General features: G+C 46.3%; 1 protein-coding gene across 1 annotated transcript; it reads right to left on the bottom strand.

Moving 5' to 3' along the window:
• Positions 1-444: 444 nt before the first annotated feature.
• On the bottom strand, positions 445-24,179 carry TRIT1 (tRNA isopentenyltransferase 1). Its single transcript, XM_087876742.1, has 11 exons — positions 23,934-24,179; positions 17,861-18,000; positions 16,903-17,002; positions 16,077-16,225; positions 13,589-13,731; positions 13,242-13,353; positions 12,979-13,091; positions 12,620-12,697; positions 9,796-9,905; positions 8,627-8,744; positions 445-822 (listed from the first exon to the last, which is right to left on the bottom strand). The coding sequence occupies exons 1-11, from the start codon at positions 24,069-24,071 to the stop codon at positions 677-679; spliced, it is 1,347 nt and encodes a 448-aa protein (XP_087732868.1). The 5' UTR covers positions 24,072-24,179; the 3' UTR covers positions 445-676.
• Between the last annotated feature and the right edge of the window lie 1,796 nt (positions 24,180-25,975).

The following is a 25,975-nucleotide window of genomic DNA, read 5'->3' as shown; positions in this document are numbered from 1 at the left end:
AGGCCCACTTTCACCTCTCCCCAGTGTTATTGGCCCCCTCAAGCAGGGACAGGGCTTAAGGGCTGGGAGGGGCTGGGCCTAATCTTCAGCTCAAGCTACTTAGCAGGATGGGCTGGGCAACTGGGGAAGCACCATGGGCCACCAGACCTTCTCTGCAGATCAACCGAGGATGGGTGGAACTAACTGGCATGCCCTCCCCTCCCCTCCACGTAGGCAGATAACAACAGCCCCAAACCGAGAGTGAACAGCTGATGTCGGGGAGATGAGTTCTGCTGATGGCTTTTGTGTATTTCAAGAACCTTCCAGGCCAGAATTCGGCCTCTGTCCTGCATGTTGAGAGCATTTGAACATGGGCTACATGCAGACTCTCCAGCTCCCTTTTGCCTGTCTCGAGATCACAGGGAGAGCTGCGATCCTGATAATGAAGAAAAAGCACCCACAGGATCAAAATATAAAAATCTTGCCTTCATTTAGGGGAAAAGAGCATTGTAAGAGTTTAGAGGGGTGCTGTGGACAGTTTGCCGCTGGAGGTTGAGAGCCTCGCATTTTGCAGACTGGGGTTCATGGAAAATGGCACAACAGCCGCTCCTCTTGGTCCATTCTGTGCAAAGATGATGGGATGCGGTTCATCTGTGCCCAGAGCTCCCTCCCCTGAGTCTCAGGCGCAGGGCTGGGCCTAGGATTCACTGGCCTCCATCTGTCCGTCCGCCTTCTCTGCAGGAGATTCTGAGTTGCTGCTGCAGCCCTTCTCAGGCAGGGAGGCCAAGGCTGAGCGCTGGGACTTCTTTAGGAGGGAGAGGTGGGACCGGGATTTCAGGTGAGCTGCCAACGAGAGAGTCATTCAGAATATTGCTCTAGACATGACAAGCCACCTTGCTTTTCTAAATATAACAACTCTTTTAGCGTATGAGGAAGGGCCTAATTCTGCATAACACAAGTAATACTCAAATTACTACAGTTCATTTAGTGACCGTTTGAAGTTAAAACGGAACTGGAAAAAGTGACTTATGACTGTTTTTCACACTTATGACCAATGCCGCATTCTCCTGGATCAAAATTCAGATACTTGGCAATGGACTCATTGCCCCCGGGTCATGTGACCACCTTTTGCGACCTTCTGACGAGCAAACTCAATGGGAAACCGGATTCACTTAACAACCATGTTACTAATTTAACAACTGCAGTGATTCAGTTAATGTCATGGTCGGCTCGCTATGCAAACCCTGCTCGCAACCAGACATCAGCAATAGGAGCGGGGGGGCGGGGAGGTATTGGAATGCAAGTGTGCCGTCTTGAAGCCTGAGACAGATCCAGGACCCCAAAGTCTGAGGCAGAGAGACTGTTCCCAAAAGAACGCCAGTGGAACCGATTGGCTAGCCCAGTGCTTCTCAACCTTGGTAGCTTGAAGATGGGTGGGACAAGTCCACCCATCTTCAAGCTTCCAAGGTTGAGAAACACTGGGCTAGATAAATGGACAGTGGGAGAAGCAAGGGAAAGGCCAAGTTTTCCTATGCTGTTTGCAGCCGAAAATGTTGGCTCTTCCACTTCTGTACCCATAGGGAATTTTCAGTAAAGTTAGACTCTTGGTAAAAAGATGTCTCAGGAGTCTCCTTTGCCGCCTCAAGCAGTGGGACAGTTGACACTTAACAACGGTGGCAAGTAAGGTCATAAAACGGGACAAAATTCACTTAAAACTGTCTTGCTTAGCAACAGAAATGTTAGGCTCAATTGTGGTTTTTAAGTCAAGGACTACCCATAGTGGGCTTCTGAGCTTTCTGAGAAAATATTCTGCCTTTGGCCCAACTTCCCAAAATAAGATATCAATCTGCAAATCATTCATACTGAATTTAAGGAGATCCAGACAGAATGGTTAATATCCAAAGCCTGCTACACGCGAGTTTGGGTTTGGGCAGAAGAATCTTGAGAAGGCAGGTTGAACTGCCCTATTTTAAAATGTCAAGTATTTTCCACCTAAACCACACTCAGTTTCTTGCAATTGAACACCTAGCCCAGTATGTCCCAAGCAACAGAGTGAGAATTATAGGCCCTGGATTCCTAAGGTAAGGCTGAATTAAGTGAAAAGGGAAGGCTGATGCAACAGAGCAGAAAATGGGCTGAATATGAGAACAGCATTGCTGAACACCCATAAGTAACACACAACTACTCAGAACAGGGTTTCTCAATCTTGGTGACCTGTGGACTCCCAGAATTTCATGCTGGTTGAGGAATTCTGGGAATTGAAATCCACATACAGTATCTTAAAGTCACCAAGGTTGAGAAGCCCTGCCATAGAAGAAAAGGCCCAGCACAGTCCATGCAAGCTTTCTACTAGAGGGACACTTTAAAAATATGATTCCTACCGGGGACTTCCGGTGGCACCACAGGCACCGAAGACGCTCCTTTTGTGAGCGCCAGCCTCACGATCTCGTAAAGCCGCTAGAACAGTGCAAATCAGCTGTCTAGCGGCTTGGAAACTTTCTCCTCGGGAAAAGGGGAGGAAGAGAGCAGACGGGCCTAGGTAGAGCTCCCCAAGGAACCCCAGGAACAATTCTGGGGCTCGAAGGGTGAGAGCTCCCTGGAAGCCCAACAGAGCTCTGGATCCGGGACGTTTCTGCTTTAAGCAGAAGAAGACGCCGCGACCACCCCTGCAAACAACGTTTGGAATAAACATCATTCAGAAGCAGGCTGAGCAAACTCAGGAGAGATCTTGCAAGTATTGAACTTTAACTCCAAATGTGTATTACTTCCTTCTGACTCATTAAGGGGACCTGACTCATTGAGGATCCAGTTTGTGGGGGCAATAAGCTGACTTTGTATAAATATACAAAAGTATGAAGGCTACTGTGTAACGCATTGTAAGCGCCCTGAGTCTCCGGAGAAGGGCGGCATATAAATCAAATTAAAAAAAAAAATGGGGGGAGAAAGTGAAACCAAGATGGCGATTGAGCTTTAATGGGGCGTGAAAGTGAAAGTTAAAAAGGAAAGTTTTGTTTAGCACTGGCAGCCCCTGTTCAAAATTAGAGATTTCTGCTTTTAAAAAAAAGGATTAAAGGCTAAAAAGACTACAGCAGTGATCTTTAAAAAGAAAAAGGATTGATATTATTTAAAGACTGGGAATTTTTGGATTTGATGGATTTATTGTTCTGGCTGCTGTATAATTGGAACTAAAAATGGCTTCAAAACAAATAAAGACTATTGTACCCAAAAGTGCTGAGAGCTCGCCAGCTCAAATGTCCAAATTGCAATTGCTCTCTGTTCCAACGGACCAACAATATTAACACTTGAAATGTTGCAGGAAGCCCTTAAAACACAAGCCTCTGTTACGAAAAAAAAATTGCTTCGGTGTTTGAGGATAAAATTCGAGATATTGCTGAGGAGATAGTTCAAATTAAAGAGATTATTCAAAAGCGAAATCAAGAAATTAGAGAAGATATTATCATGGCAGTTCAAGGTCTGGCAGGCCATATTGAAGCAGTAGATGAAAAAGTGGAAGAAATTAAGCAGTCTAATGAGAACTTGGAAAATAAAATGGTGGAGGTCCAGGGTAAGATGGAAAGAGCAGAGGCTGATGTGATAATGATACAATATAGAGATATGGAATTTGCTTTGAGAATAAGAGGCCTCAAAGAAAATAAGTAAGAGAATTTGAGAGAGATCTTTTCAGAAGCATTTGCACAGATAATGGGAGATCAAAAAGCAAATCTTGAATGGCAAATTGACAAAATTTATCCTGTCAATTCATGGGTTGCCAGACAGAAACATTTACCAAGAGACATTGTAGTCTATTTTACAACAAGGAGAATACGCAATGAAATCCTACAAATCACTTTTAAAAATAAACTTCAAGTGCAGGGGCAGGAGGTTTTAATACTGAAAGAAATCCCCCCCAAAATGTTGAGAGCCAGAAGGGATTATTCCTTTCTGGTGGAAGAACTGAGAAACCGTCAGATACAGTACAGATGTGAAGTTCCAGCTGGATTAGTGGTGAACTATTCAGGAAAAAGATATCATCTTAACTCAGTGTGGAAGGCAGTGTGGAAGGAGATTTTTACACCAATGTATTAAAGGCTGGATGCCCACAGCCCCCAGAAGCTAGAAGGAAGACGGAAGCAGAGGGGGCAAGAAAGGGGGAGAAGGAAGAATTGTTGGCTCAGGCCCAAAAGGGAGCTTTGATTACTCAAGAAGAATTAATACAACTTTCGACTACTGTTCAAGCCTTGGAGATAGAAGAACCTAAGGATCAAAGACAGACCCGAGCGGCAGCCAAGCGTCAAGAAGAATTAAGAGTGCAGCAACTTCAGATGATTCAAGACACTACAAAAACAGAAGCAGTGGGAGGAGCAAGGCCAGAAAGTAAAATGCATGGAGATTTCCAGCAGATGCTCCAAATGCTTCAGGGGGCCAAGAATGGCAACTAGATTTTTGACTTGGAATGTTAATGGCCTAAATTCACCACAAAAGAGGAGAAAAATATTTCATTATTTGAAACAGTTTAAAAATGATGTAATTTGTTTACATAGAGACTCATATTAGAAGTAAAGATCAAAAATATTTAATAAATGTAAGGTTAGGTATACATTTTGTTGCATCTGCTCCCGAGAAGAAGAATGGTATAGTTATATACCTAAAAAAAGATTTAATTGCCAAATTAATTGAAGCAGATGATCAAGGAAGATTTATAGCAATTGAACTTTTAATAAAAGGAGAAAAAATACTTTTAATTGGAGTCTATGCACCGAACCAACAACAGGAAAAATTTTATAAGCTTTTACATTCCAAGTTATTACAATGGGATTATAAATCACGTATCTTACTGGGCGACTGGAATGGAGTTTTGGACACTAAAAAAGACAAGAAGGGACTCTTGCAGAATATCTCAACGCTTTCCAGATTGCCAAAATCGTTTTTTGAAATGATGGATGATATGGAGTTGAGAGATATCTGGCGAGAGAAGAACCCCGAAGAAAAAGACTTTACCTTTTTTTCTGATAGACATCAATCCTTCTCTAGGATTGATTTTATATTAATTACTAATGATCTTTTTTCTAGGGTGAAGAAGACGAAGATCTGCCCAAGAGTTTTAACGGATCATAGTCCAGTTTGGATGGAATTAGAGTATGGAATGGGATCTAAGAGGTCTTGGAGGTTAAATGAAAATCTGTTTAGATATGAGGAAAATGTAACAGAATGTAAAAAATTTATGAGAGAATTTTTTATTATAAATATGCATAAGGGTACATCTATGGAAATGATTTGGGATGCAAGTAAAGCATATATGAGAGGTATTTTGATATATTTGAATAATAAACACAGACGTAAACAGGAAAAAAAAAGGAAGGACTTAGAAGAGGAAATTAAAAAAAAAAGAACAAGCTTTGATATTGAACCCAGCAGACAAGAAAACAAAAGAGGCAATTAATTTATTGCAAGGGCAATTGCTGAGCACATTGTAAGCCGCCCTGAGTCTTCGGAGAAGGGCGGCATATAAATCAAATTAAAAAAAATAAAAAAATAAAAAAAAATTAATATGTTAATGGCAGATCAGGTTGCAACTAATTTGCAATATGCTAAACATAATACTTTTTGCAATGCTAATAAACCAGGGAGATGGTTAGCATATTTGTTAAGGAAAAAACAAAAGTCATGGACCATAGAGAAAATAGAATATAAAGGTAAAGAGGTTTATCAGCAAAATATGATAAAAAAAGCATTTTTAGAATTTTATGCGAGGTTGTATGCTAGTGATAAAATTCAAAGTATAGATATAGATAGATACTTACAGAAAGAGAATATTCCTACAATTACAAAAGAGCAAAGGGAAGGTCTAAATCAACCAATAACTTCCGAGGAGATTATGTTTGCAATTAAGCAGTTGAAAATGGGTAAAGCTCCTGGGACGGATGGTTTGACAGCTGCTTATTATAAACACCTGCAGTCAGAAATGGTGGGACCGCTCAAAGAATTATTTACTAACATACAATCTGGAGGACCTGTTCCCCCATCCTGGAGGACAGCTTATATTTCTCTGATTCCAAAGGAGGAGCAAGACCACACTCAGCCAAAAAACTATAGGCCCATATCACTTTTAAATATAGATTACAAGGTTTTTGCTAAAATACTAGCAAATAGCTTAATGACAGTCATGAAACAAATGATTCATAATGATCAAACTGGTTTTATAAATGGCAGACAAATGAAGAGTAATGTAAGGCAAGTTGTTAACTTATTGGAGTATTTGGGGAAGAACAGCCAAATCCCTGCGGAGCTGATATTTCTTGATGCGGAGAAAGCATTTGATCAATTGAACTGGCAATTCTTATTGAAAATAATAAAAAAGATGCAGTTTGGAGAATATTTTACACAATCTATTAATGCAATATATCAGAAACAAACAGCGCAAATAATAATTAATGGTAGTTTAACGGATACTTTTAACATAGAAAAAGGAACAAGACAAGGATGTCCTTTGTCTCCATTATTGTTTATCTTGACCTTGGAATTTCTGTTAAGTAAGATACGTGGGTCGGATAAAATAAATGGAATTAAAATTAGGCAGTATGACTACAGATTACGAGCATTCGCAGACGACTTAGTTGTTACTTTAACCCAACCATTACAGTTGGTTGTAGGTTTAATGGACATAATTAATCAATATGGACAAGTATCTGGATTTAAAATAAATGCAGGGAAAACGAAGATAATAACTAAAAATATGACTATAAATCAAAAAGAGGAATTAGAAAAACTAACAGGATTTGAAATTGTTAAAAAAGTTAAGTATTTAGGGGTCTATATTATGACATCAAATGCGAAATTATTTAAGCATAATTATGATCCGTTGTGGCAAAAAATACAGAGAGAGATGGAAAACTGGAAAAAATTACAATTATCCTTGTTAGGAAGAATAACAGCAGTGAAAATGAATGTTTTGCCTAAGTTTTTGTTTCTTTTTCAAATGATACCAATACTTAAAAAAGATGAGAATTTGAAGATATGGCAGAAGGGTATTAATAATTTTGTCTGGGCAAGGAAGAGACCGAGAATAAAACAAAAAATAATGCAGGATATACGTGAAAGAGGTCGTCTCAAAATGCCCAATTTAAGACTATATTATGAGGCAGGTGCTCTGTCAGCAATTAGTGACTGGATGAATTTAACAGAAGAAAGAATATTGAATATTGAGGGATATGATTTGGTTTACGGTTGGCATTCTTATTTATTATATGATAAGAAAGTGGATAAGGCTTTTAAAAATCACATATTAAGGAATGCTTTATTGCATGTCTTGAAAAAGTATCAGTATAAATTAAACTATAAGTTACCAATGTGGGCAATACCCAGACACGCGATAGAGAATATAAGTGTAGACCAAAAACAAGATGTGATTACTTATAAAGAGCTTCTTAATAAGGAAGGAGGTATACTACAATTAAAATCTTTGAATCAACTACGAGAAGAAAGGATAATACAAACATGGTTTCAATATGTACAGTTGCAAGCTAGATGGAGAGAAGATCAGAAAATTGGGATTTTGCAGAATGAGGAGAATTTGGTAAAACAGATTAGAGGAGGGAAGGGGGGGAGGAGGGATGGGAAAAATTGTTGTAATACTTTTAAAACTTTTTAATTAAAAAAAATGATTCCTACCTACTTCATCATCTCCTTCTGCTCCGAGTTCCATTTAGACTTAAATTTTTAAAATTTAAAAACTACTATCATGTGGAATCCGGTAGTACCCCTTCAGACTAACATTTTATTAAAAGGCAAAAGGATTTATGAACTGCCAGTCACTTCATCAGAAGCATGGTGTGGGTAAAACAAGAACTGTGACTGTTTCTTTTTTTTATTTTTTTAAAATAGTAATTAATAGTAATGTTATAAAAGTTATAACTACAAAGATAAAAAATAAGAACTAAAAAAAATAAAAATAGAAGGCGCAGAAGAGAAGAAAGAAAAATATTATGTAGAGAAAATGAAAAGAAATATATAAAGAAATGACTTCCCCCTGTACCCAAAAATATAAATAATATTAGTTAACTTTTCACCTTTTAAAATATAATAAATAATCTCTTCTTCCCATACCCCATCTCTTATCTATAAACAAATCCTTAAAAATCTGGTCATTTCAGTCCTGATCAGCAAATGTCTATTAAGGCTTACCAAAGATAACAACAGATCTCTGTTAGCCATGATCAAATAAATCAACTTTATATAACTTCTTTTTATTTTTTAACAATCTTGATCTTCAGTCCCTTCAAGTAAAAGGTAGAGGAGTCCCTGTGGATTTTATTCCGCTAGTGGTTGCTGGCTAGAAGGGGCGCTGCTCATCTCTGTTTAAAGGCCACTGAGTCAGTGTTGTCCAAAGAGATTTCCATGGTCATGTGGCCAGCATGATGCCATGAAGCACTGTTATCGTCCCACTGACATGGTACCTATTTATCCACTCATATTTGCCTACTTTCCAACTGCTAGGTTGGCAGGAGCTGGGGCGAGGATGGGAGCTCACTTCATCACATGGCACTTGGTCTTGAACCTGGGCAGCTAGCTTTCCAGCCAACAAGCCTCCACTAAGTCATATCGTCCCAGTCCCTTCAAGCAATGTCCTAAAACCCCCAGCAAGATTTACCTTTCCATTCTCTGTCCCCGATGATGACTCGGCTGCACAGCTCACACAATTGGCAACTCTGCTTGTCCTTTGCTGGCATCGGCTCCAGCCTGAGGGGCTCCATCGGAGGCTTCTGGCCCTGGGGGTTAAAGCCTCAGCCAGTCACTGGATGCCAGGGAGGATGCTCCCATTGTGCCAGCTTTCTCCGAGATCAGCAATGCTCTAGATGATAGCTCTTTTAATGCATGGGACCTTCAGCACTCTTTCTTCTGGTCAGGAGAACCTGTTTTATCTTTCAAATAAGCGTATCAGAGGCCCCAATCTAGAGATTGGCAAGACTGTTATTAAGATCACCCAAATGGCAAAGAAAGGCACAGAAGGTTGACCTCCTCAGAACTCTTCATGAAGCCTGCTGGTGCTAACAGGAGGGCAGAGGACAAAAGCAGAAGAGTCCAGAGTCTGGCCAGGTGTTTGACAGAATAATAGATTGGAAGGGACCTTGGAGGTCTTCTATTCCAACGTTCAGCTCATACAGGAAACCCTGTCCAACCTCTCTCTCACAGTTACTATTTCTGAGCCAGGTAGCACCAATTATATACCTGTGCATTTGTTTTTTCTTGCCTACGTGTAAAACCTTACATTTCTCTACACTGAATTTCATTTTCTTAGATAGGGCCTTGTGTTCAAGTCTGTCAAGAGCCTTCTGGAACTTCTGGGGTGTTGGCTATTCCTGCCAGTTTGATGAGTTCATTCTCAAGAAGAGGAAATGTTTAAAACCAGTGGAAGCTGTTACCTGCATTCAGGGCAAGGAAACCATGTTTCTGCTGACTCAAAAGATATGAAAGGTAATCCTTCCACTTATCACCTTGGGAGGGTGGGGGAATTCTCACTAGTCCTGCTCCATCTTTCTCTTTTGCAGGGATGGGGCAATACCTTGTCTCTAGGGCAGGTATGGAAAACCCTCCGCTGGGTCTTTCTGGTTCCCCAGAGCTGCCCACTCCCCGTCTCCTGGGGCTCCTACACTGGATTGGGCCTTCAGGGACACACACGGTGAGCACAAGGATCTCTCTGCTCCAGACCGAGGGTCTCAGGGGACCCAAGAGGGCAGTGGCCAGTCAGAGCAGCGATCATCAGCAGACTCGAAGTGAACCAGAGAAAATCTCCTCCAGGGCAATCTGATGGTTGGTTACCTTCAAGAAGCTCTCCACAATCTGAATGGCTGGCTCCAACACACTTTTGTCCCACTGAGAGAGATCAGAGACGTCTAAGCCATAAACGGGGGGGACGTTTGATCCAGGACCTGGAGGGATCCATAAAAAAAGAGCATCATTGGCTTTGTGGCCGGAGGCTCCTCTCCCAGCAAAAGGAGTAGGGAGGGCCAATAAGGTGTAATGTTTGGGAAGGTGGGGGATATACTGAAATATTCCGCTGTGAATATTACATAGAACTCGCAGAAGCTGCCAATTCCTTTGAGGCGAGAGCTGCCGCCGGGAGGTCCTCCAACAAACTCAGTCTGCCCCAAAGGAGAAGCTGGCTGAGGGCATACCCTGCCCTCCTCCCCCATAATCTAGCTTCTCTCTGCTTTTCATGCCAATGGGTCTAACTCACTCAGAGGGCAAGTGGGCAGCGTTTCTAAGAGGACTGGACCCTCCTCCTGGGGCCTGTTTATCCTGACTGGGTCTCTCTTTCGATTTTACCAATGCATCATTTTACCCTTTTAATCTGCTATATTGCTTCATATGGCTAATCACTCGGCTGATATTATCCTGTTTCTGGTGCACAGTGAGGAGAAAAAGTCCCTCGTCATCCATTTCTTGGGGGGGGAGGGGAAGCACAGGATTGATCAGAGAGGAGTTTCTAGAAGGGCTACACTGAACTGTGGCCTCTCAAGAGATAACTTTCTGCTTAAAACAAGACACCAGGTGGAGAGGAGCCAATCCCCTCCCCATCCTGCCTGATGCAAGACCAAGTGCGCCTGTCCAGAGGAGCGATCGCAGGAGAGGGCGGCCTTCCTCCAGACGGTGCCCCATGTCTGCCAGGGCAGGCTGAGTCGAGCAGCAGCAGGACAATAGGCCTCCCAGGGCCAAAATCCGAGCAGGTGATGCCTTTGATTGCCCTGACCACAAAGCCCGGCTCCTGCCACACCTGTCGGCTGCTGCTTGGCAGAGAAGCGAGCACGGGCTGCTCAGCACCTGGCCAGGAGAAGGCCCCGAGTCTCCCTCCTCTCCACCCACTTCTCAGGTTTCATGACCTTCTCCTAAACCCACCAGCAGCCTTTCAACAACCCCACACCCCAGCCTGAGGCAAGGTGGGACAGTCCAGTGGTGGTGGGGGCAGCAAAACAGTCTCATTTCCCCCCCACCCTCCCACCAGCTGGATCACGGAGGACAGCTGTGAGTTGGGGCCTCTCCCTCCATCTTGCCCAAGAGGGAAAAGACAAGAGAACAGGAGGCCCCCTTCCGGGTACCTCTGGCTTCAGGCGAAAGGGCAGCCCCTCAGGCACAGCTGGTCTCTTCTCCAGAATAAAACCTTCTCTAGGGGAACGCACTCTGCACATGCTTAAAAGAAGCCTTTACAATTTAAATTTTAGGCTTGGATAACCTTGAACTACGCCGTCTACCTTGAACTACGCCATTAGTACACTAGATTATCTACCTTAACGTCCTACCTATTAATGACTTCTTTAACTTCAACCGCAATATTATTATTATTATTATTATTTATTAGATTTCTATACCGCCCTACTCCCGAAGGACTCAGGGCGGTGCACAGCCAAACAATAAAAACACATACAATACAAAATTTAAAAAATAGAATAAAATCAAATTAAATAATTTTGGCCCCGACAAATTTAAAACCCCAAACTTTTAAAACCAATTTAAAATTGAATATATAAATACTAAAAAATATTTAAAATTTTAAAAATCTTTTATAAAAGAGGGGGAAAATTAGGCCAGGCCGGCCTGGTGAAATAGTAAGGTCTTTAAGGCGCGGCGGAAGGTGCGCAGATCCGGGATCCTCCGTATCTCTGGGGGGAGCTCGTTCCAGATAGTAGGTGCCCCCACAGAGAAGGCTCTCCCCCTGGGGGCCGCCAGTCGGCATTGTTTGGCTGACGGCACCCGGAGGAGCCCCTCTCTATGGGAGCGTACCGGCCGGTGGGAGGCTATTGGTGGTAGTAGGCGGTCCCGCAAGTACCCGGGTCCTAAGCCATGGAGCGCTTTAAAGGTGGTAACCGAAACCTTGAAGCGCACCCGGAAGACCACCGGGAGCCAGTGCAGCTCGCGCAGGAGAGGTGTTACATGGGAACGCCATGTCGCTCCCATTACCACCCGCGCGGCCGCACTCTGCGCCAGTTGGAGCCTCCGGGTGCTCCTCAAGGGGAGCCCCATGTAGAGAGCGTTGCAATAGTCCAGGCGGGAGGTGACAAGGGCATGAGTGACCGTGCGTAAAGAGTCCCGATCCAGAAAGGGACGCAACTGGCGAATAACACAAGGCCTATCAATAGATACAAACTCAATGTAATTCACTCTAATCTTGAATGCAGAAAACACGACTTCAGCAATAGAGTAGTAAATGTCTGGAACACTCTACCTGATCCTGTTGTTAGTTTCTCTAACCCCCATACCTTTTACCTTAAACTGTCTACCGTGGACCCTACACGTTTCTTAAGGGGTCCCTAAGGGGGCGTGCATAAGCGCACCAGCGTGCCTACCATCCCTGTCCTACTGTCCCCATTTATATGTACTCATTTTGTGTGTTTATGGCTATCTTTTGCCTATGTATATCCATTTATTTCTGCCATTTTTTTCATGTGTCCATGTCTATACTGATACTTGTTTCCTTGTACTTGTTGACAAACAATTAAATAAATGAATAAAATAAATAAAATTGTTGTCCATTCCCCATGACACACTTGAATGAGTTGTGGAATGAGCTTTGGTTCAGGATTAGGGTGCCCAGCATGCCAAGAGGAAAAGGGGCTGAGCAAAAGAGCAGCAGGGAGGAAGGACTTACGTCTCAGGAACCGGTTCTGGATCCACTTGTTCTGCTTCCGGGCATACCTCTTGGTCACCATCTTGAAGTCCTGAAGGGCTGAAAGAGTTCAGGGTAAGGGACGGCAGAGCCAGGAGAGGCTGGCCCTAGACCAGTCAGGCCAGTACAAACCGGTCTCACAGTAGTGTGAGGAAGGCACCACAAATTCTTTATTTATTTCCTCTGGACCAGCCAGATTTTAGTGTGCCAGAAAATGTGTTCCATCTCCCAGAACATGGAACCATCCGTTACGCCAAAGCTCGCCTAATTCTCTGGCCTGCTAATCAAACAAACCACAGCCTGCTCTCCGGAAGTGCTCCCCCCCACAAGCAGATCCTCACCTTGGTCCAGCAACTGGTGCCTGACCTCCTCTGGACTCTTGTCCTCAGAAATCAGGAACTGGTGGAATTCCTTGAAGCCGATAGACTGGAAAATGCCCTGCTGATAATCCTGGCTGGGGAAGAGATGAGAAGTAGTTGGCCAACATTGCCGGCATGCTGGCTGTCGATCACTCAGGCGGAATCTGGCCTCCCAAGACAGCTCAGCCCTTCACATCCCACACCCCATGGCCAGTGTCCACCTCCAAGCAGGACAGGGGCCTCACCTGTTCTCAGCCACTTTCTCCTGGTTGTATTGCCGGTGAAAGTTCTGCAGCTCCTCCAGCAGCCCGGCCTCCATCATTTCATCCACCCGCTGGTCCAGTCGTGTCTCCAGAACTGAGGGAAACCCAACAGACAAAAAAATCCGGCTACAACCGACAAAAGCTCTGGGAAGTGACGGGGTGTCAGTTCATCCCAGAGAATGGCTGCCAAGCACACAACATGACCAGTGATTAAAACTGCAGGTGTTCCAGAAGGACCTGCCAAAGCCAGAAGGGCCCTGGCTCCTCCACCTCCCTCAGCCTGAGAGGGGAAGGCTGGCCGTAGTGGTCAGACCCTCCCTGTTGTTTACCTGCCTGTTCTGCATGAAGCCAGAAGATGCAAGAATGGGGGTACTTCAGGGGACCTCCCAGGGGTCCTCCCCCTTTTTCCTCATGCTGCCGTCGCAGCAGCTCACTGTGGGGGATGCCAGTTTGTTCAAACAGCTGCAAGCTCCTACAGGAGAAGGAGGGTTGGCTTGGAGGGCACTGGGCTATGCCACAGAGCGAAGGATGGCACCAGACCAGAGGACAGAAATGTCAGAGAAAAGCATGCTTGCAGAAGCAGCCAGGCCAGACCTGCCCCTTGCTGAAGAGGACAGCACTGTGTGATGTCTGGCAGAGGGAATCCCTTCAAACCATCTGGAGGAAACAGGAAAGCTGGAACCACAGCAACGTTTTCGCTGAGCCCTGCAGTAGCTCCAAAGAGGCGGCCACCATCCCTGCAACTGGGGTGATGAGCAGATCGGAAGGGGATCAATCCGCTTTAGAAATAGGACCCAGGCCGGGGGCTCTCCAGAATGACTTTCATGGCCATCGTGCCACAAAAGCAACATGCCTTTAGCTGACCTGGTCAGGCGTGAGGTTTCCCCCTCTCCAAACCATGCAGCATTCCCTAGCCTTTGGGTGCATCCAAAGTGAGTTCCTTATTGCCATGGGGCAGAAGCTCCAGCCCAGGGTCTTGCCTGGAACTGCCTGCTCAGCTAGGGAGGCATATGGCTCTGTCTCAGGCTGTCCTGGCACAGCGGCCCAGCCTTCTGACCCAGTGCCTCCAGAATCTCAGCGGAAATTAAGGGACCTTATAAGGGACACAGGTGGCATAAACATTAAATAAATTAAAAGAGCTCTGCCACTGTGCCCCTGCACGATGCCCACAGGAGATGTGAGGAGAGGCCAGAGCAGAGGCCGACTACAGCGCCAATCTCTCAAGATGCTTCTTCAGGCTGCTCTGTGCCAGTTCTGACCACCGTCACCCCATCTGAGTTTATTGCAGAGCAAATGCAAACTAAATCCCAGGTTTGGGATTGGGGAAGGTCTGACCTCGGCCCCTCTCTAAGTGAGCAAGGTGGAGGCGCCTCCTCCATCTCCTGGGCAGGGCAGGGTTGGGAAATTTGAGCAGAAGAGCAAGCCAGGGCCAGCTTCTCACACAGCTGTAAAGCTGCTTGTCTGGTAGGGCAACTCCAGTTTGCACAATTGGTGCAAATTCCGGAGCAGCCCGGCCCAAGACATGCCTTTCAGGCAGCTGCGCATGACGGAGCTGCTGCCTGCAGGGCAAGGGGTGCTGCTCTGCTGCTGGTCAGAGAGGAGGCTCCCAACAGATCTCTTGACCTCAGTGGGAACAATGGATCAGCGGAACAGCTGGACTTTAGAAGTTGTGGAGAGTTTTAAGAAGAGACTGGACAGCCATGTGTCTGGAATGGAATAGGGTCTCCTGCTTGAGTAGGAGGTTGGACTAGAAGACCCTCCCCCCCAAGGTCCCTTCCAACTCTGTTACTCCGAGATCAGCTCTGACCTCGCTGCTTCATGGTCATGTGGGAGCTTCCTTAGGGAACATGTCCAAAAATCAAGATGGTGGCTACGATCACCTAATGCTGGCTCAGGAATTCTGGGAGTTGAAGTCCACAGGTCGTAAAGGGGCCACAGTTGCCCATCCCTGACCTAACTGAAACCCTGTCCCATTAGTACGCTGTCATCACAGTTGCCATCTGGACTTTCTTGTGGGGGATCCCTTGTAATCACAGCTGTTGAGGATTACTGGCCCGGGTGTCAAAGGGCTTGGGAAGCTCCTGGCAGAGTTCAAGAATACATGGGCAGGGGTGTCTGCAGGCTGTGGTCAAGGAGAAAGCAAAGGTCCGCCCATTTTTTTTATGTGGCTGCAAGTGTGACTTTGTGGACCCTGTCTTGCAGACCCTCCCTGCATGGTCAATGGCTTGGGTGACTTTAGAACAGGCGCTCATGCTGGCTGAGGAATTCTGGGAGTTGAAGTCCACAAGTCTTAAAGCTGCCAAATTTTGAAAACCCTGGTTTATTGTAAGGGGGGCATTTTTTCAGCAGCCAGCAATCATAGGGTATTTGCTAGTCACATTGCCCCAGGGAGGTGCAGGGTTGACTTCTTCTCTCCTTTTCATTTTTAACAGAAGCTGAGGGGCTGTGCTTGCCTGAAGGAGATAAAAACCACAACTTCCCATTTTTCAGAGAAATTGCTCTGCTGTTGCTCACCATCTGTCACCAAGTATCAGAGGGCAAATGAGGTGGACTTATAAAACTGTAAATTAAATGATTGGCAGGGCCACACAACCAACAGGTACTCTCCTGACCTAGAAAGTGCGAAGGAAGAGGCGAGAGTGGGACTATCTCTACCCAACGTCTGGGAAACAAAACGCTCCTCCAGAGGAACCTGTAGGTATAAGCCTCTCATTTTCAGGGGCCTGCAGCATTTGGAGAGCACTGGCTGCCCTTGTTGCAGCCTCCAGAAGGGTGAGTGGGAACCTGCCCCTCTCTGCTTCCAACTATTCGACTGACCTGATTATTTTGCGCTTATTATGAGGGTGCAACCTGGTTGCCATGTTAGGGTCCACCAGACTCAGCCGACGGTGTAGCTCCTGACTCTCCAGATTCTCCAGTCCAGCTTTCCACTCTTCTGCCGCCACTGCTGGACCCCGGGCCTCCCCCTGAAAAGACAGAGACGATTATACACAAGACAGATTCGCCGAAGTATGACACAACTGCTAAGACCACCTGAAGCTAAGCTTGCAAATCCTCTTTTTCTGATCTTAGCAAGGGTCCAAGAAGGACATCGAACTCAAAATGGAGCCCTCGCATTCACCCGCCACCATCCTAGCACTGCCCATCTTTCAGGGGGACATCCAGCTTACAAGCAGAACACCAGATGTCAGGCAGGGAGGAGGAAAAGCTGAAGAAATCATTGCGACCAACAAGTAATAAATCAAGCAGCATAAGGAAAATCTCAGACCATTAGGCAGGGTGGGGAGAAATATTATGCTATAAACATGTGACATTTTTGTAACCAAAGATTTTGCAGGCATTCAGAAAAGGCAGGGTTCTGCAACTGTTTGGTGAAGGAAGGAAGGAAGGAAGGAAGGAAGGAAGGAAGGAAGGAAGGAAGGAAGGAAGGAAGGAAGGAAGGAAGGAAGGAAGGAAGGAAGGAAGGAAGGAAGGAAGGAAGGGCTTTCAGAAATGAGGTATAATTTACAACTCACACAAATCAGCCAAGCAACAGGAAGGCAAAGAACGAACACAACCTTGATGAAACTCCTTCTCCCCCATCTGTCAGTCAAAATCCCTCCTGCCAAAGGATTAATTTCTATTGTCCCAAACTGAGGCTTACCTTGGTGTCAAACAAAACCTTCCAGAGCAAAGATTCAATGTAATAATTTGTTCCACCAACCACAATTGGGACCTTCTGGGAGGCAAGAATCTCATCAATGTGAATAGTTGAGGAACATATGAAAAACTTTGAAGCTAAGCCTCATTAAAAATATGAGGCTACATATATAGAACCTGACAACTTTAAAATAATACATTTTGGAAGACATCTTTTTCTTCTCTATTTCCCCTTTTTCCACAATTAGCATTAAGTTTATTCTTAAAAAGTTGATGCACCGCCAGCATCAGAAATGTTTGGTTTTCCAGGATACAATTTGCATGTGTTCTTTGCCTGAGTCGCAAATGTATTTCTTTACTAATTCTCCTAACAGTTAGAAGCCTTCCGCCCTCCCCTCCCCAACATACTTTCTCAAATTGGGATAAAATGTGGTTTATAGGCCCTTCCTTGGTCGTGGTTCATTCCCACAGCACTGAACCAGTGGTGAAATCTAAAATTTGTTATTACCAGTTCTGTGGGCGTGGCTTGGTGGTGGTGGTGGTAATGTGACTGGGTGGGCGTGGCCATTTTTTTTTACTTTTAAAACCATTTTTTCCTACAACCTCTTTGGTGAAGAGGTTGTAAAAAATTGCTTTCAAAAGGCTCTGACGATCCCACTTGAGTTGCCTGATCAGCAGAGGCTTTTTTTCTTTTAAATGCCTCTGACGATCAGGCAACTCAGCTTGGATCGTCAGAGGCTTTTTTTTTTTTACTTTTAAAAGCATTTTTTCGGCCAAAGAGGTTGTAGAAAAAATGCTTTTAAAAGTAAAAAAAGCCACTGATGATGTAGGGGGTAGGGGGAGGGGGGCAGGGATTTTTGCTACCGGTTCTCCGAACCACCCGCCTCCATTGCTACTGGATCGGGCGTCACCCCTACACTGAACCCACCCATGTCCCAACAGAGTCTCTGGCAAAGGATATGATGGCGGTGGCCTTCTTCTGGAAGTCCAGCACTGTGTAATTGGTGACCAAGGGATCCACAAAGCTGATCATGTGATGCTTGCACAGCTTCTGCTCCTGGGCTGAAACTTTGTTGGTGATGACATCCAGGCCCTGATAGATCTGAGACGGGGAAAGACAAACAGACGAAGCGTTACATTCAGCCAGTGCTAATCTTCTTGTTGGGGGCCAGCCAGTATCTCAGCTGGCTCCCCACTTCAAGCCACAGGAGGCCTCAGAGCAGGCCAAGGATCAGTCTTAAGGCCCTGCTGAGGATGAGAATGTCACTCCCACCCTTAGAAAGGACATGCTGGTTCAGGGCTGCTTAAGTAGGCTCTGTGCAAAGAATGTCTGCCTGCCTGCATCAACATGCCCTGATGACCTAGTGCACCAATGAAACAGTTCAGTCGGCTTCCCAAAGACGTCTCAAGCACTCTCTTCCTAAGCAGCGGGGTGCACCCCTCCCCGTGGGGCAGGGAGGAGCCGCATTCCTTCTCTTGCTGGGAAAAGGGGAGTCTGCGGAGCCTGAACCTACAAGCAAGCTCACTCCATCCACTAGTCTCAAAGCCATCTCTGGAGACTCGCGGTGTGTTTTCGCATCCCCACCTAGGATCTGCTCGTTTTGTCCAGAGAACAGCTCAGCTTCAGAGGTAGCCACGGAACATTTGAAAGAACATTTCAAAGACAGGAACACTAAGCATGTATCGATTGCTTCTTGCTCAGCACTGAGGAGCCACAACTGACACAGAGCAGACAAATTACGCTCCATCATCTGCTCAACCCATCCTTCTGGTCAGCTGGTTGTGAGACCTCAAGGACCAGGGGAGCCACCTTTCCTTTTAGGATTACTCTATATCAGTGTTTCTCAACCTTGGAAGCTTGAAGATGGGTGGACTTCAACTCCCAGAATCCCCCAGCCAGCAACGCTGGCTGGGGGATTCTGGGAGTTGAAATCCACCCATCTTCAAGCTTCCAAGGTTGAGAAACACTGCTCTATATACTCCTTGGTACATAACACTGTATTACGGAAGGATCTGCACCTTCGAATATGCAAAGTAATTCTCCATTATCACCACCTTCCTATCTCCAGTTCAAATCTGGGATTTGGTGCTGAATGCCAGGAGACAAGAGTCAGTGCAGGCTGGTCTGGGTTTTGCATGATCTTGTTCCTAATTGGCAGCTTCTATGTTCAGAAATCCCAGCTGGCAGAGCAGCCAGACAGCCTCGCCCTGGATGCAGCCTCAGCAGAAGGATGCTCGCAAGCGAAGGTCCCCATCTTCGGCTGGAGGCGCCAAGGTGCCTCAGCCTCTGCAACATCTTTCCTGCCCCAAAGGAGTCAGGCAAGGGGGCAAGAGCTGAGGAGGGCAGGGGCTGGGATAGAAGCACTGTCCCTCCAGCCGGCTCACACGTAAGGATTAAAACGAGATGAGAAGAAACAAACAACCCCAGTGATATCCAAAGGCAGGGTGGGAAAAATTACAAAGCAAAACAAAACACAAGACAGAATCATGCAATATAAATCTACACCCGGGGAACGGCTGGTACTCTTTTCTCTGGACCTCTGCAAGATCCCTGCAGGGCCTGGACCAGTGGTTAAATCTAAAATTTGTTACTACCGGTTCTGTGGGCGTGGCTTGGTGGGGGAGGGGGTAATGTGACTGGGTGGGCATGGCCAATTTTTTTTTTAACTTTTAAAATCATTTTTTCTACAACCTCTTCAGCGAAGAGGTTGTAGTTCAGACTGCTCCAGGAGCTGTTAATACAGTTCTGCGCAGGAATTATTGAGTCTCTCATCTGTACTTCAATAACTGTCTGGTACAGCAACCAAACGGGACAGGTGCAGACTCCAACGGATAGTTAAGACCATGGAAAGAACACCTGCAACCAGCCCCCCTTCTATAGAGGACCTGTATGTTTCTTGGGGTCAGAAAGAGGGGCTGAGAAAATATCCCTCCCATCCTGGACATGAACGGTTTCAACTCCACCCCTTGGGATGGTGCTACAAGGGCACTGCAGGCCAAAGCAACCAGACACAGGGATAGTTTTTTCCCTTGCGCCATCAGTCTGCTGAACACCTAATTTTCACAGTGCTGTCTAATGTATATTATCCAACTTGTATGGCTATAGCATTATCACTATAGTGACTAAATTAGTAGACCAGCGAAATGCTATGGACATAGAATATTTAGACTTCAGCAAGGCATTTGACGAAGTAGATCACAACCTACTTCTTGGTAAGCTAGAAAAAAGTGGGATAGACACCATCACCATCAGATGAATTTGTAACTGGCTGACAAACCGTACTCAACATGTAATCCTTAATGGTATTAACATCTACATGGAAGTAAGTAAGCAGTGAGGTACCCCAAGGTTCTGTCTTAGGCCCAGTACTCTTCAACATCTTCATAAATGACTTAGACGAGGGAAAAGAAGGGGAACTCATCAAATCTGCAAATGACACTTGTTCTGTTTTGGGCTTGAGTGGATACAGCAAGAACTGAGGCGAGACAGATTCAAATAACAGCTAACTTTTTTGCCAACAGAGCACTAGCAAGACAATAGCTCAGGCAATAACAGAACACATTCGCCCATTTGACAGCTCCTTTTATACTTGTTTCCCGCTAGGGAGCGGACCAGAGGGAGAACCTAGAATACAACAACACTAAGCTGGCAGGAATAGCCAACACCCCAGAAGACAAGCTCAGGATCCAAAAAGATCTTGATAGACTTGAACAATGGGCCCTATTCAACAAAATGAAATTTAATGTGCAGAAAAGTAAGATTTTACACCTAGGCAGGAAAAGCAAAGGTACAAGTACAGATTAGGCAAAACCTGACTCAAAAAGAGTAACTGTGAGAGGGACCCTGGAGTCCTAGTGGACGATCCCTTAAGCATGAGTCAGCAGTGGCAGCAGCAGCCAAAACTGATGCCATCCTTGGTTGTATAAACAGAGACATAGAATCAAAATCACATGAAGTATTAGTACCACTTTATTAAGCCTTGGTAAGACCATATCTGGAATACTGCACCGAGTTTTGGTCACCACATTACAAAAAAGATGTTGAGACTTTGGAAAAAGTGTAAAGAGGAGGAGCAATTAAGATGATTAAAGACCTGGAGGCTAAAACATATGAAGAACGGTTGGAGTCTTTGGGCCTGGCTAATCTAGAGAAAAGAAGGACCAGGGAGGACATGATAGCAGTCTTCCAATATCTCAGGTGCTGCCACAAATAAGAGGGGATCAATTTATTTTCCAAAGCACCTGAGGGCAGGACAAGAAACAATGGATGGAAACTAATCAAGGAGAGAAGCAACCTGAAATTAAGGAGAAATTTCCTGACAGTGAGGACAATGAACCAGGGGAACAGCTGGCCTTCAGACATTGTGGGTGCTTCAACACTGAAAAGTTTTTAAGAGAGACTGGACAGTCACTTGTCTGAAATGGTATAGTACAGTGATGGCTAACCTTTTTGCCATCATGTGCCGGGAGGAGGGTGGGGTGGGGGAGGTTCATGCGCATGTGTGCCCACACCCATAATTCTATGCGCCCCACCCTGTGCATGCACCCCCCTCCCCCCTGGCACGTGATGGCCAGGTAGGCCCGTTTTTCTTTCTCACCTGGCTCCAGACCCTCTCTATGCATCTGGGGAGGGTGAAAACAGCCTTCCCAACTCCCTCGGAGGCCCTCTTGGAGATCTGAAACGGCCCATTTCCCAACTCCTGGTGGGACAGGAAATGATGTTTTTTGCTGTCCCCAGCCTCCAGAGCCTCTCTAGGAGTCTCTGGAGGCTGGGGAAAGTAAAAAACGTCACTTCCTGTCCCACTGGGAGTTGGGAAATGGGCCATTTCAGGCCTCCAGAGGGGGTGTGGAAGGCTGTTTTCGCCCTCCCCAGGTGCATAGAGAAGATCTGGAGCCAGGTGAGAAAGAAAAACGGGCCTTCCCCACCCTCCCAGGCTCTCCAGGGACAGGAAACAGCCTGTTTCCCTACTTCTGGTGGGCCCAGAAGGCCCGAAAATCAGCTGGCCAGTGCACGCATGCATGCCTGAGCTGAGCTGGTGTGCCCCGATATGGCTACATGTGCCACCTGTGGCACATGTGCCATAGGTTTGCCATCATAGGTATAGTATCTCCTGCTTGAACAGGGGGCTGGAGTAGAAGACCGCGAGTCCCTTCCAACTCTATTTTGATTCTTTTTTTCTTATTATTCTTTACCATCCTCTCTTATTGGTGGTATTGTTATTAATATTATTATTAATTATATTGCTTTGCATGTACACTGAGAGCTTGTGCACTGGAGACAAATTCCAAGCGTATCTAAGTACACTTGGCCAAATAAGAGCCTTGATAGTACAGTGGTTTAGTGCACCTTGTTATTAACACAGCTGCCTACAATTTCTGCTGGTTCGAATCTCTCCAAGGCTCAAGGTTGACTCAGCCTTCCATCCTTTCTAAGGTAGGTGAAATGAGGACCCAGTTTGTGGGGGCAATAAGCTGACTTTGTATAAAATATACAAAAGAATGAAGGCTATTGCTTAACGCATTGTAAGCTGCCCTGAGTCTCCGGAGAAGGGCGGCATATAAATCAAATAAAAATAATAATAATAATAATAAAGTATTCTGTTCTATTCTATCGCACAAGATGTCATTGCTTGCTTCATGGAACCTGGAGCAACCCAACTTGGCCAGGACTTGTTGGTCAGGCAGAATCCACAATGGTAAAGCAACTCTGTAGGTCTCCAGGCCCTACCTCACCCTTCTGTTCAAGGACAGTAATCACTCAATAAAAGTGGAATACAAGAAGAGAAGAGATTAAAAGGCCATACATCCCTAGCATCTTGGCTGCTCTACTGAAGGAAGAGAGAATTGGGACCAAAGACAAGCCTGGAGGCTGCAGCTCGCAGCCTGGGAAAAGCACAGGTGACCATCTCAAGAGTCTGAGGAACAACCTGAGGGATAAGATGGAACTCTGTGGGCCACACTCCCAGTCAAGTGATATCCCAGATCATCCATGAAGGCTACCAAAGTCTCAGCTCCATGCATGCCTGTCAGCTCAACCGAACAGATCAGGGTTTCTCAACCTTGACAAATTGAAGATGAGTGGACTTCAGCTCCAAGAATCCTTAAGCCAGTGGGAGTTGAAGCCCGCACATCTTCAAACTGCCAAGACTGAGACACCCCGATCTAGATGTCGCTTCTACTGGTATGAGAAAGATTCTTCTCTAGGCCTCTCACTCCTAATCGGAACAGATGCAGCATCCAGGCACCAAGCAAAACATTTGCTAGCAGAGGCAACATTGGTGGCCAAAGTGCCATCATGCTGGGGTGGAAGAGGTGATCCCTCCTCAACAAGGGCGTTTTCCACTCTGGTCAGGCTGGCTGGAGAAGACGGGACTTCCGGTTCAACAGGTTTGAAAGGTCCCTCGTGGGAAAAGCTGTTGCACAAAAAACACAAGGAGGTTTCTTAGCCCCCCCACCCCTTGAGAGCAAGCCCAGCAGCCTGCAGTGGGCGACCCCCTCCTTGATGCAACTTAAACTAGACAACCACAAAGGCTTCTTTTGATACTATTTGTGCAGCGCAGACATACGGAGGCTTCCCAGGCTACAAAATAAGTTGGCAAGAAGCCCCTTTGCCACCCTGGGTTGACGGAGGACAGACTGCCCCCCTCCCCCCCCCCGCAGTTCTACAAAACGACCGACTGATGGACAGATGCCATTTTACGCCATGCCTCCTTTGTAAAACGGCCACCTTCCTACCTACAGGAAACTACAGGAAAGCCAGCCGGTTTCTGTGCGTTTCTAAAAGGTGCCATTTCAAGCGCTCAAAGCCAGAGCCGGGCGGGCCGGAAGCTCCCCGGGCCGAGGCCGCAGCGCCTCCCCAGAGCTGCGGCGGGCGTGGAGAGGCCAGCCCGGGAAGCTCCGCGGCGGAAGGGCCGGCCAGGGGCCACGAGCAGCCGAGCCCGCTTCGCGCGGCGCCACCGCCGGCTGGCTCTCTGCCCCCCTCGGCAGCCACAGGGCCCCGCGGGGAGTCCGGCTGCCCCCGCGGGCTCCGCGCACCTGCATGGAGTCGGCGCTGACGATCTCGCCGCCGAAGCGCAGCCCGAGCTGCAGCGCCAGCCGCGACTTGCCGGTGCCCGTCGCGCCCAGCACCACCACCAGCGGCAGCCGCCGCGCCACCGCCGCCGAGCGCGCCATGGACGGCCGGAGGACGGGAAGTCAGCCGGGCGGGCCGGGGAGGGGGAGGGAGGCGGGGCCGCTGCGGGTGCGCGCGCTGGGCTGGGCTGGGGGAGGAGCGCGCGTGCCGAAATGCCCCCCCCCCCCGCACCAATTCTGAACCTTTCGGGCCTTTGGGCCAAGTTTGCACAAGGCCTGCCGGGGTCACAAGTTGTGCGCTCTGGAGCATTTGGTTTATAAACCATGATTCGTAGCTTAGATGTTGGTTAAGCCCTTTTCAGGAAACCCTGGCTTGGCAAGAATGTCAGGCCAAGACTTGGATTCCAGCATTTCTCCGGCTTTTAGAGGTCTCCCTGTTCTTAGACTGGGGTGAAATCCAGCAGGTTCTGACAGGTTCTGGAGAACCAGTAGCGGAAATTTTGAGTAGTTCGGAGAACCGGCAAATACCACCTTTGCTGGCCCTAGGGTGGGGAGGGAATGGGGATTTTGCAGTATCCTTCCCCCAGGAGTGGGGAGGGAATGGAGATTTTGCAGTATCCTTCCCCTGCCACATCCACCAAGCCACACCAGTCTCACCAAGCCATGCCCACAGAACTGGTAATAAAACAATTTGGATTTCATCACTGTCCTAGACTTTTCTTTTTCACAGTCCCAAACTTGGGTTCCCATTCTCACTTTGTAATAATAGTTTCCCGGGATTAGACCGTTGACATCCCCTGGAGTTGCCTGAGGTTTCTGAGATTCCCCCTGCAATTCAATATTGTGGATAGAATTGAAGGGAAGAGAACTCTGCTCAAGCCAGGCCTGCAGAGTTTGTAGCCAGAATCAATAAAGTTGACACTTCCACCTGAATCAGAATCAAGATCAGGTGAAATGTTGATAGTACCCTTTACAAGGCCTTGGTAAGGCCACACTTGGACTATTGCATCCAGTTTTGGTCACCATATTATAAAAAGATGTTGAGACTCTGGAAAGTGCAGACTAGAGAAACAAGAATGATCAGGGGGCTGGAGGCTAAAGCATATGAAGAATGGTTATAGGAATTGGATATGTCTGGTTTAATGAAAAGAAGGACTAGGGGAGACATGATAGCACTGTTCCAATATTTAGAACAAAGACGAGAGGGGGTCAATCTATTTTCCAAAGCCCCTGAAGTCCAGACAAACAACAGATGGAAACTAATCAAGGAGAGAACCAACCTAGAATTAAGGAAAAATTTCCTGACAGTGAGAACAATTAAGCAGTGGAATGGCTTCCCTCCAGAAGTTATGGGTGCTCCATCACTGGAGGCTTTTAAGTAGAGATTTGAGCAGCCATTTGTCCAGAATGATATAGGGTTTCCTGTCATGCAGGGGGTTGGACTAAAAGACCTCCAAGGTCCCTCCCAACTCTGTTATTCTGTCATGGATTTTTTTATCTTGGATGTTTTAATTACACCACAGTTGGTAGTTATATATAATACACTGAACTATAAGGCATAGAAGGCATGGTATTTGGGAATCCAGTCTTCCGGAAAGTTGCATCTTGGATATTTGCCTCTCTCTGATCTTAACACGGGGGATTTGCATATTGTATTGATACATCATGATTGGTTTCCTGAATCCAATAACTATGGTTTGCTTAATTAGAGCTACCGTCAGATGCAATGTGCAGTCTGTGTCATTCAGTTTTGCTCTGAAGCCATGGTAAATCACCTGGGTTTGCCGGATATCTGTGACAGTCCCTCCAATTTAGCACAGCTAGGGCCCTCCTAGTCAAGAATGATGGGAGCTGGAGTCTTCACCCATCAGGAAGGTACAGGTTAAGAAGAGGCTGGCCTCTGGGCCTGGGGTCTGCCCTTGCCATGTCACATCTGGTGCCAGGTGGGCTGATGCACATGGGCGGGGAGAGCCAAGCACAAAGGGGAGAAGAAAAAATTGATTGAG

Source organism: Pantherophis guttatus, chromosome 10 (assembly GCF_059756535.1).
Source record: "Pantherophis guttatus breed Tessera chromosome 10, ASM5975653v1, whole genome shotgun sequence".
NCBI classification, from domain to species: Eukaryota; Metazoa; Chordata; class Lepidosauria; order Squamata; family Colubridae; genus Pantherophis; species Pantherophis guttatus.
Note: the sequence above shows the minus strand (reverse complement) of the source record. Positions and strands in the feature narration are given on the sequence as shown.